This window comes from Lissotriton helveticus, chromosome 8 (assembly GCF_964261635.1).
Source record: "Lissotriton helveticus chromosome 8, aLisHel1.1, whole genome shotgun sequence".
NCBI classification, from domain to species: Eukaryota; Metazoa; Chordata; class Amphibia; order Caudata; family Salamandridae; genus Lissotriton; species Lissotriton helveticus.
Window position 1 is genome coordinate 5,448,496 of NC_136069.1, and position 12,180 is coordinate 5,460,675.

General features: G+C 51.1%; 1 protein-coding gene across 1 annotated transcript in view; it reads right to left on the bottom strand.

The window, feature by feature from the left end:
• The window catches only part of GDAP2 (ganglioside induced differentiation associated protein 2), a 228,520-nt gene that overhangs the window by 195,047 nt on the left and 21,293 nt on the right, over positions 1 to 12,180 (bottom strand). Inside the window, exon 2 of the mRNA XM_078656343.1 lies at positions 2,101 to 2,343. Within this exon, the coding sequence (XP_078512469.1) occupies positions 2,101 to 2,279 (179 nt within the window). The 5' untranslated portion in view covers positions 2,280 to 2,343. The remainder of the gene's footprint in view (positions 1 to 2,100; positions 2,344 to 12,180) is intronic.

Consider the following 12,180-nt stretch of genomic DNA (forward strand, 5'->3'; position numbering starts at 1 on the left):
TTCCCAATTTCTTTACTGGCCACGTGGGTGAAATGTTGTGAAACGCCTATCATTATCAGGCCAAGACTATGAGGCAGGAGTGAGAGGAGGGAGCGAGTGATAAGGAACGGATGGGGGCTCATTACAGAGAGAAGCGTGACTCCCCCGGTGCGCGCGTATGATGAGGCAACCCTTGCAGTCTCTGGCTGTTCCTTCCGGTTTGCAGCTGGGGTTGTGAAACAGGGGGTCTGACAGCTGCTGAAAGACTCTTGCTCCACACCCGACTCGTTGTGAGGTTGGGGTAGAGTCCACAATGGAGCAGGCTGCTTCTATTTATTTATTTATGCGTTTTTCTCTCGCGCGGACATTACCCGAAGGCGTCAAAGACCTCACAATAGGAACAGAACTGAAACATGAGAACTTTACAAGTGAACAAATTACAAAAGCAAAGGTTGGGTTGCACGAGGCAAAAGTGACAATTGTGCAAGTATCAAGAGCAAACAAAATACAAGAGGTGGCAAAGGAATACGTCATAAGAGGAACGAGGCGCTTCGAGGCGAGGCTGACCAGTGACTGGACTATATACACCCGGGTCGGACAAACATTCGACGGTTTTTTTTCTACTATCTTTAGAGTAGGAAGTTTGAACCCTCTCTCTTGTGTAGTCTGAAATCATATATTAAGAAGGATCGAGCTGAGGCGGTGTTACTGTACGCGGGGTCCCCCGAGCTCCTCGTGGAGACCCGGCCCTGCTGCCATTGGAGAAAGGCTCTGTTGCCCCCCCCCCCCCTTCCAAGAAATGTCCCTCTTCCAGATGTGCCAGGCCTGGAGGAAGAGCCGATGACAGAACGGTCTGTCACAAGCTGCCTCCCAAGGGGGCTCGGGTCATATAATAGCTGCAAAAAAAAAACCAAAAAAAAAAACACGGAGCGAGCTCAGAGCTGCGGAAATCACGCAGAAACCGCTCGGATTTCCAGAAATGAACCCCTTCCATGCTCAGGACGAGCTCAGCTCGTCATGGTATATACCTCTAAGGTGCTCATGACGAGCTGGCTCGTCATAACCACACCCGTTTTCGTTGCTGTCCAGCACAGCAGGGGAAACTCTTAAGCAGCGATGTGGTTCTACGGTCTTCCGATTTATTCCGAAATTTAAAATCGGAAGCGCCTTAATTAAATGCGCAAACACGCCATCGTCCTTTGACGGGCAGTTTGTGTGTAGATTTTAATGGCGATGCACAAGTTACGGAGTCAGTGGCGGCCAACAAAGACAAATACGGGGGGGGGGGAGTTAATGTTAAAAATAAAAAAAACACGCGCCAGAGGGGTGGGGGTTGGGGGTCACGATTCGCAGGAGCGATAATTGCTGCCAGATGATGGCGCGTGCTCCCGTGAGTGAATCTCCTGACGTGCACGCGTTGCCATTGAAGTCAATGGAACGCATGCACGTGCTTGACTGAAAAGCCAAAGCTCTCGGAAAAGGTCTTTTTCCTTTGCAACGCATGCGCGTTGTGAAGGCCTAGAACTAAAAAGTGGAGTGGACCGGGTGGGCGATTCAGGACGTCTGACCGTCCTACCGGTCCCCATCTCCACTGGTCCTCAGCCCGGTCTACCATCCCTGCGCACCAGCCCCAGCCAGGCTGGATTCAGCACCCCAGAACCATCAGTGTTTCTAGATTCACTTCTCGGGAAACCTTCTCTCCACCAGGACGCAGCCATGCCCTTGCATATCATGCTTAGATTAGACATCTAGACCACCGGCCCCTTTTATCTGGTCTTCTAGAGACCTCCTTGGAAGCCAGGGACAAACACTCCTCAAGACACGGAAAAACTATCGCCAAGGCCAGTCTGTAATTCTGGAGCTTGAACCACCTCTCCCACTCTGCCAGACTGAGACACTACTCAGTTGAAGCCACAGAGTTGCCCAGGCACTCATTCTCACCTCCCCAGGAGTCACAGTGCTCTAAATTCGCTCATCTGATCCAATCTGAGCAGCCCAACGATGCTCCTTAGCCCACAACGGGAAGCCACAATGGCACAGACCTGGAATCTTGAGACACTTGAAGCAGTGCTCGGTCACACACACTGAACTCTGGTAAATGTTGATGAACTTCAGCCTTACCATAAAATCACCTTTGAACTGATGTCCGGGCGGCACGGGAAAGGGGAGCGCATTTCCCCATCAGGAACATCCTTGCACCCCCCATTAGAGGAGTTTGCGTGGTCTGCCTCATAGGAATCATTCCAACTCTTCAGGGCATCCACGTCCACAAACTGCGACGGCGCTCCCAGGGGATCCATGGAGCGAGCGCTTCAAGCCGATGCGGCCCTCCACTGCGCAGAACGTGGACTCCAAGGGAGCACTCTGTCGAAACAAAAGAAACAAGGCATGATGTTCTCCCTGGATCCGGAATCACATAGCAAAGAAACATTCAGAAGCATCAATGAAGAGTGCATATTGTTATCGAGTCTGAAGGGATCTGATCACCTTCGACCTGGAGTGACAAAGCGAAGAAACATTCAGAAGCATCAATGTAGAGTGCATATTGTTATCGAGTCTGAAGGGATCTGATCACCTTCGACCTGGAATGACATAGCGAAGAAACATTCAGAAGCATCAATGTAGAGTGCACATTGGTATCGAGTCGGAAGGGATCTGAATTCCTTCGACCTGGAATGACATAGCATAGAAACATTCAGAAGCATCAATGTAGAGTGAACATTGTTATCAACTCTGAGGGGATCTGATCACCTTCGATCTGGAATGACATACCACAAAAGCATCCCTATGCATCCATGTAGAGTGAACATGGTTTCAAGTCTGAGGGGATCTGATCACCCTTGACGCAGAATGATCGACAAAGAAACATCCCTAAGCATCAATGTAGAGTGAACATTGTTATGAAGTCTGAGGGGATCCGATCACCTTCGACCCGGAATGACATAGCAAAGAAACATCAATGTAGAGTGAACATTGTTATCAAGTCTGAATGGATCTTTTCACCTTTGACCTGGAATGATCCATCACAGAAACACTCTGAAGCATCAATGTAGAGTGAACATGGTTATGAAGTCGTAGGTGATCTGATCACCCATGACCCAGAATGATCAACAAAGAAACATTCTGAATCATCAATGCAGTGTGAACATGGCTTCAAGTCTGAGGGGATCTGATCACCTTCGACCAGGAACGACATGGCAAAGAAACATCCTTAAGCACCAATGTATAGTGCACATTGTTATTCAGTCTGAAAGGATCTGATCACCCTTGACCTACAATGATCGACAAAGAAACATCCCTAAGCATCAATGTAGAGTGAACATGGCTTCAAGTCTGAGGGGATCTGATCACCTTCGACCAGGAACGACATAGCAAAGAAACATCCCTAAGCACCAATGTATAGTGCACATTGTTATTCAGTCTGAAAGGATCTGATCATCCTTGACCTAGAATGATCGACAAAGAAACATCCCTAAGCATCAATGTAGAGTGAACATGGCTTCAAGTCTGAGGGGATCTGATCACCCTTGACCCAGAATGATCGACAAAGAAACATCCCTAAGCATCAATGTAGAGTGAACATGGCTTCAAGTCTGAGGGGATCTGATCACCTTCGACCAGGAACGACATAGCAAAGAAACATCCTTAAGCACCAATGTATAGTGCACATTGTTATTCAGTCTGAAAGGATCTGATCACCCTTGACCTAGAATGATCGACAAAGAAACATCCCTAAGCATCAATGTAGAGTGAACATGGCTTCAAGTCTGAGGGGATCTGATCACCTTCGACCAGGAACGACATAGCAAAGAAACATCCCTAAGCACCAATGTATAGTGCACATTGTTATTCAGTCTGAAAGGATCTGATCATCCTTGACCTAGAATGATCGACAAAGAAACATCCCTAAGCATCAATGTAGAGTGAACATGGCTTCAAGTCTGAGGGGATCTGATCACCTTCGACCAGGAACGACATGGCAAAGAAACATCCTTAAGCACCAATGTATAGTGCACATTGTTATTCAGTCTGAAAGGATCTGATCATCCTTGACCTAGAATGATCGACAAAGAAACATCCCTAAGCATCAATGTAGAGTGAACATGGCTTCAAGTCTGAGGGGATCTGATCACCTTCGACCAGGAACGACATAGCAAAGAAACATCCCTAAGCACCAATGTATAGTGCACATTGTTATTGAGTGAAGGGATTTGATGACCCTTGACTTATAATGATCGACAAAGAAACATCCCAAAGCAAAACTGTAGAGTGAATATGGTTTCAAGTCTGAGGGGATCTGATCACCTTCGACCGGGAACGACATACCACAGAACAGAAGCATCCCGAAGCATCAATGTAGAGTGAACGTGGTTTTAAGTCTGAGGGGATCTGACAAAGAAACATCAATGTAGAGCACTCATCAGGGCTTTAAGTGGGCCGGGCACGGACGGTGCTAAGCATAGGCAGTTCTAAAAAGCAGGTGCTGAGAAAGGTCCCTATAGGGTTCTCCATTTCTGCCCTCACCCTCAGGGTGAAAAATAAATCTCAACTCTGCAGCAGGACCGCCCTTCACTGCCTTTGGTGCAACTTCAAAGAGACTCGGTTTAGTACTTTCACGGTCCCATCATTTCACTGAAGCATTTTAAATCTTATATACACAAAGCCATTGTTCTTGCTTGTTTCTCTTATGCAACTAACAACCATTGGCAAAGCAAATAGTCCTGGCTTGTTGCAGGTGTTAATTTTACTTGTTCTAATATATATCTGGATGCAATGACAGAAGTAGCAAATTGCTAGTCAGGCGGCAGTATGTTAAGCACAGATTTTTAGCTTACTTTTTAAGCAACGCCCTAATTACGTCGGCCACGCCCCTTTGAGAGATCCCCTCAACCCCCCCAGTTTTTTCATCCCACTTAGAGCCCTGGTGCACATGGTTATCAAGTCTGAAGGGATCTGATCACCTTTGACCTGGAATGATCTATCACAGAAACATTCTGTAGCATGAATGTAGAGCGTAAATTGTTATCGAGTCTGAGGGGATCTGATGATTCCATGTCAGGACCAGAGGCGAGGATTATGCATAACTTTCTTCACTCCTTATTAAAATGCAGTATAAAAGGTAAAAAAACACAGCAACAATACTACAACTCCCATGAACCACAGGGAGTAACCATGGCCACCAAGAGTCCAATCCAGTAACAGCCTGATAGTGCATATAACACAGAACATGCCATAGTCCTTCCTCTTTCTTCGCTGCTCTACGTCAGTTAATTTGCCTTCCCATTCCTTCCTGACTATTGTTAGTGGGATAGTGGGGCATTCTGCCATAGTGCTGCTTAGTTTAATATATTTTATTGGAGTGTGTTTTTATATTTCATTAGAGAGCATTCGCATCGCTTCTTAGGCTGTGTTTCAGACTCCAAGCGGGGCAGGCAAACCGTCCAAGCGCGTCTTTCTTGTAATGGGCGGGTGCGCTTTGTGGCGCTCTTGCGCTTCCCAGTGCTTTCTTCATGCCGCGGAGCAGCCGTCAGCGCTCCAGTGGCCGTGTAGCGCTGAGAGTGGTAAAGCGGTCTCCTGCTGTGTGCCTCCCCTCTCCAACCCTCACCCGACACTGCGGAGGCGATAAGACTGCAGGGCCTGGCCTAGATTTCATTTTTTGTGTGAATCGCGAGTACGAGTTGCAGGAGTGCAACCTTGGGAGTATATGTTGTTTCTATCCTATCACCAAAGCAGAGCACCGGCGAGAGGGCAGCACCTTTACAAATTTCTCAGGGCGTACTGGTGCTCGGATGTATGACATTACAACGCATGCTTTTACCACACATGCCTTTACAACGCGGTATTTACAACGAATACTTTTACAACGCATAGTGCTTTGGGGCGCTGGATAGTAAATAGTTTAATTTACTATTCCAACTCCAGTCCCCGTGGATAGTAGGGAAGGTGTTGGATAGTAAATTAAACCTATTCCCTATCTTAGAGCGCCCCTCCCCAGCGCAATGCGTTGTAATGGTTTGCGTTGTAAAAGTTGCGTCGTAAAGGCACTGCATGGTAAAAGTTGCGTTGTAAAGGATGTCTCCCCTGGTGCTCTCACCCTTAAACAAAATGGAGTCCCAGAGGGACCATGACTCTTCTCCCTCATGTGCCTCTGAAGAGGCATGTTCGATCCGGAGCGCATCTTTCGACCGTGATCTGCGGAGCGGGTCTCTGACAAAAAGGTAGCGGAGTATGTAGCGAGTAACCATCAGCCACTTAGTAAAGAGGTTAGGGCTCGACTATGGGCGGAGTGCCCCACACTGTCCCTAGGCGATAAGGTCACAGGGGACCCAGATATCGATCCTAAATTATACACCTTCTTCACGAAATACATGAGGGATCCCAAGAAAGGGATAGGCAGGTCCATGCGGGCGTGCCAGGACAAGCTTCTGGATGTAGTGGGTCCCTTAACCAAGATCATCAAATTGGCTGAACAGGCCAAGCAGTCAGGGAAACCCTTACCAACAAACGATGTAGCGGCTGGGTGCAGAGGGTGGCCTGCCTTCGGGCAAACGCCAACCACGCCATCTCTGCGGCGCGCCACCATTCCCTTCTTATCAAAATCGACCCCAGGCTGGGAGAAATGTCAGCCGCCAGTCCTACCAAGGCCCTAACAGAGCCTAAGCAAAGAGAATCAATGGATGGCACGATGGCCGTCAAGGGACCTTCTATCCCTCCCGCGTCTGCAGTAGGGGGAAGCATAACCAATCCAGAGGAGGCGCCAACAACAACAGATACAACGGTGAGCCCCGTTGTGTCATCACCTCTCCGATTGGGAGGAGGTTGAGCTTTTTCGTACACAACTGGGCAGAGATAACAGCGGACCAGTGGGTTCTAGAGACCGCCCAAGGCTACCACGAAAGTTCTACGGAACCCCGACACAGACAGTGAGACACCTCCCTCCCCTCCCCCCCCCCAGATATGCATGTCCCTGATAGTCTAAGAGGTGCAGCACCTTCTGGGCAGGAATGTGATATGCTTCTCACCTCTTCACCACGGTGGGTTCCTAAGCAACCTGTTTCTGGTCGAGTAGAGAGACCGGGGTTTCCGCATGGTGATCAACCTCGGGTCCTTCAACGAGTGGCTGGTTTACCGCCACTTCAAGATAGAGGGTATTCACCTCCTCATGGATATGCTTCTTGAGGAGGACTAGTTAGTGCATCTGTATCTCAAGGACATCTACTTGACAGTCCCCATCTTCCCTCCTTATGGCAGGTACCTCCAATTCGAATGGAGATGGCAGATCTTGGAGTTCCGGACTCTCCCATTCGGCCCATCTTCGGCACCTTGGTGCTTTAGGAAGGTCCTCAAACCAGTGTGGAATACCTCCGGACTCTGGGCATCAGGTTAATCATCTACCTGAACGACATCCTGTTGATGGACCAATCACAGAACCTCCTAGTAGTCGATCCGAACACCACCTTTCTCTCGTTCAAAACCTTGAGTTTGTCATAAACCAACAGAAGTCGGATCTAACGCCTCAACAGACCATGATCTTTCTAGGTTTCCACAGACTCCAGGGCAGTGACCCTGAGTTTGGCGAGCCAGAAAATAACCAAGATCCAGAAGGAGCTGAAGAAGGTTCTACGGAGGGACAGGATTTCTCTGCAACAACTGTCACGGGTTGTTGGCTTATTATCGTCCTCGATACAAGCCGTCTTCCCAGGATCTCTACATCACAGAGCCCTCCTGAGGCTGAAGCCACCTCACCTTCAGAGGGGCCTTACTTATTCGGAGCTGGTGACCTTGTCGTCAGAAGCGATACAGTGGTGGAAATCCACGTGGAGGCCTGGAACGGGCGGGCAATCTTTGGCTCCAGTCCAGACCTGTTGGTAGAATCGGATGGCAGCCGCCTGGGTTGGGAAGCCAGATGCAGATCGATCTCCATGGGAGGAAGATGGACAGAGGAGGAAATGCCCCTCCACATCAACTGTCTCACGCTTCTGGTGGGCTCGTTTGGTATTCAATCCCTCACGAGGGACACAATATCGTGCTTCGTACTTTTGAGGATGATATATTGTACTGCCTTCATGTTGTCCAATCGGCTAGGAGGTACCTGTTCACGTGATCTGGCGGAACTAGCCAAGGTTGTCTGGCATAGTTGTCTCCAATGGCAGATCTCGGTGACGGCAGCATATCTCCCAGGAGCGAGGAACTCGGTAGCGGACTGGAACTCCAAACACCCAGCGACTGGAGACTCTCTCCGGAAGTATTTCAAGCTCTCATGTCACTTTGAGGTCCTTGCCAGCTGTACCTGTTTGCCTCCAGATGGAACACCAAACTTCCCTGCTGTGTCAGCTGGTGACCAGATCTGGGGCCAGAGGCAGGGTGGACTCCTTCCTGCAAGATTAGCTGATAGCTCAGGCCTATGTTTTCCCTCCCTTCCTATTTATCCAGTGAGTGGCAAGTCAGGTCAGGTGTCAGAGGGCCTCTGTGGTGATGACCACTTCGATCTGGCGCTCACAAGCATGTTTCCCTTCTCTTCAGGAGCGAGCATGGGCTGCTCTGGTACGTCCACTACCCTTTGCTGGGATCCTGCCGGATCCCATGGACCACCCACATCCTCTGGTCCTCCCAGGCCAGCTTCATCTCATAGCATGGCGGTTTTCAGGACACGCTGGCAAGAAGTCAGCCTTTCGCAGGGAGCTGAATTCCTCATCCAACAGCTATGGGTCCTAGCAAGTACTAAGAGGTACAAATTGGCTTGGCGAAGATGGGTTCGTTGGTGTGTGGAGAAACACCTGGATCCCGTCGGCACCAGTGTTACTGAGGTCGTAAACTTCCTAGCAGAACTCTTGCAAGAGGGTTTGGCATTCTGCAGCATCACCTCCTTCAGGTCGGCTATCTCAGCGGGTCATATTCCAGTGAAGAATGTTCCAGTGGGTGAAGACCCATGGGTAAGTAAAGTCCTCAAGGGTATCAGAATGTACCGTCCCCCGGAACCCCGATATGCGGGCTGGTAAATAAGCTTTAAACAGGTACAATCCTCACCCGCGGTCCTTACATAGAATGAAAAATGTCCTAGTTAGCATGAAGGAAGTTTCAATTCTATTAAGGATGCGGAGGCGAGGATTATCCCCCCCCTGGCATGGATTCCCTGCTGCCCACCCTTTGAGGAAAAGGGGGTGAAACTCTACCCTGTGCTGGGACTCAGTGAACTGGACTCTGTGTCTAACAGGGACTAGTCTGATCTTACTCAACTTCAATGCAATGCTAAGTACTGTGGTGCAAAGTGCAATGTTTTTCTTTCTCCCTGACACATAGACATGTCATGTATGTTATCGGTCTATGGTAGTCGTACTGAGGGAATGACGGACTCATGTTGCGGGTTCATCATATGGATGTTGCGTTGCGAGCTGTTGCCCCCCGCTTGGCAGACGTGATCTGCTCATGGCATGTATTAAGCAGGACACAAGTCCTAAAAACAGAAGTGGTGGGACACACGTCACGACAGGGAGTGACGTCACGAAAGGTGGCTTGCACCCTCAGACTCATTGCCTCCCCTCGCTCACCCCATAGATGAGATTGCATCAGGGAAGCCAGCGCGTGAGCAGCGTTCTGAATGAGCTCCGATCTCGCCCCAGAGAGGCCAAAGAGTGAATGTGTGGATCCATTTGCTCCAGTTATCGAGCTCCCGGTAAAATATGTGGGGGTACGCCGTCCACCCGCGTGGTACCCCGACTCGAGGCCTGGTTTTAAGGGTTCCCCCCCATCCTCTTCGGTTCGGCTTCCAATGAGGAAGGAGGTGCAGGGGCTTCACGTCCTTCAGTGAAGAGGAGGCAGGACTCTGTGGGGTATGGACTATCGGAAGGATGCTGGATTGGACCATCGGTGGCCAGGGTCACTCCCTGTGCCTCCTGGGAGTTGTAGTGCTGGTGCCGTGTTGTTTAACCTTTGAACTTGCTGTGAATCAAGAGTGAAGAGGGTTCTGCCCCATCCTCGCCTCCGCGTCCTTCATGGAAATGAAACTTTCCTTCGTGTTGACCAGGACAGGTTTCATTCCAAGAGACACAAGAGGACGAGGAGGGAGTCACAGACGCCTCAGCCATGGACACCTGTTATGTTATGTTATGCTCTAGGTTCAGACCATTCATAAGGAACACCCCCCCCCCTCCCCCCCCCCCAGTCAGAAAGACCCTCGTAAAACCAGTGTCCACAAGCACCTGGGGGCGTCACGGAAGGCCCTTCAATCACTCTATACTGGAAGCGCAGGGGGCTCTGCTGCAGAGCTGAGAGGGATGGCGCCACCAGCCAGAGGCCACTCATCGAATGGGCATCCAAAGACGGCTGCTTGAGGAGGGAGACTAGGCACTGCTGGGGGAGGGATAGAGTGTACAGAGGCCAGAGTCCACCTTTCAAGCACAGCTGCTTGAAGCACCCGTCCAGGCGCTGCTGGGGGAGGGAGGGGGCGACCCCCCCCGTCTGCTCCTGTGGTGCATCTCGTGGACATCACGAGTCTTAGGGAGTTGAGGTCGACGCATTTCCTGGTGGCCGGATGTGGAGGGCCTGCTGGTCCCTGGCACTGGTGCAATGCGGGCACGAGGAGGGCCTGGCACAGAACCACCCCCTGAAGCGACCATCAGCGCTCGGATGAGTTCATGATACGAAGATCACCACAGGCCGCGCGGAGGATCGAGTTTAGACCCGGTCCTGACACTCACATGGACGAGGCTTCTTGCTGTTCCCATGTGAACCCGACAAGGCATGCTGGGGAAGCTTGCACGACTGCTGTGCGTGCAGGACCGTCGTACCTGAGGGCAGGCTGCACGGCCACGCTAATGCTAGTGTGCCACGTGTGTGTGCGTGTCTGTGCGTGTGTGCAACATGCACACAGGCGGCCCTTTTCAACTTGGGCCTTTGTGTCCAGAAACCTCGCACTGCTCAGGGATGTGCTCTGCCTGCTCGTGTGAGGGACGCTTGCCCCTGTGGGCGAGATGGAGGTGCAGTGCTCCCCTGAGCACGAGGGGGTTTCCCCCGAGGGAGGGGGTGCCCCTGTAGGTGGGAGGGGGGTGCAGTGCTCCCCTGAGCACGAGGGGGTGCCCCGCCTCTACTCCTCGTGCCAGGCACCGCTCCCCAGATCACTTCTATGTTTAAGCCTGAAAGAGGAAGCCCGAGAGCGGCAGGGATTATGCAAAACCCGCCAGGCCGCCGCCCCCGGGGGGGCAGAGAAGAGCTGGCAGGGCTGGAGCTGCAAAGGTGCTGTGACGGGGCTTCAGGGCGCTGGGCTGTGGCACGGAGGAATCATTTAATCTGTAGATGAGCAGCCTCGGTCAGCTGGGGGGGGGGGGGCCCACCCTCCACTGCTCTCTCCTGGCTGCGGGGGTGGGGAAGGGAGATGAGGAGGGGAGGGGGGGGGATTACCATAGTTTCCAGTCTTCCCATCTCATCATTGTTGGTGGTTCAGGGAGGGGGTGGGGCGGCAGGATTGCACCCACTTCTGTTTCTTGGGTGGGGTTGTGCAAGGGGTGGTCTGCGGCCTCCACGGTTTGCTGGGGGGGGGGGGGGGGGGGGGTAGGGGGCCTCTGCACTCTCCTAGGCTGGGTAAGTCCACACCCACTGACATTCCCTGGGTGAGGAGATACTTGGCACTCTTTGGATTGTCCAACAAGCACTGACAATACCAATAGGTCTGGCTCATAAACTAAGGTGACTTTTTGTGCCTTTGATGTGTTTGGGCACTGAACAAGACATCAATCAAGCACGTGGCCACTCATCTTTGCGAGTCAAGCATCTATTCATTCATTCATTCATTCATCCATCCAGCTGCAGTCACCCTCTAGCACAACCACAAGAAAACAAACGCAACAACATATGTTCAATACATGTAAAGACTAGTAGAAATAAGTAAATATGCTGCCAACTGCCATGTAATCACGGCGGGGAGTCCTTGCAATATGAAAACCATACACCGCAACAGCAGGCACACGGCCTTCAGTGCTACTGTACAGAGTCTATTGTTGATGGAAGGAGTCAGCAGCAGGGACACAACCTCCAGAGGCAGCGCGGCCATCTTGAAATACACTCTGGACAGCAGCATCCCAGGAGAGTCACCTGGATCAGAGGAGGCGGCCCCACAGGAGGGGCTCACTGAGGATGAAGAGCGGATCAGCACAAGACGCCTTAAAATACAAAGATGAGGCTGAAACGAAAGGGGGTCTTTAGAAG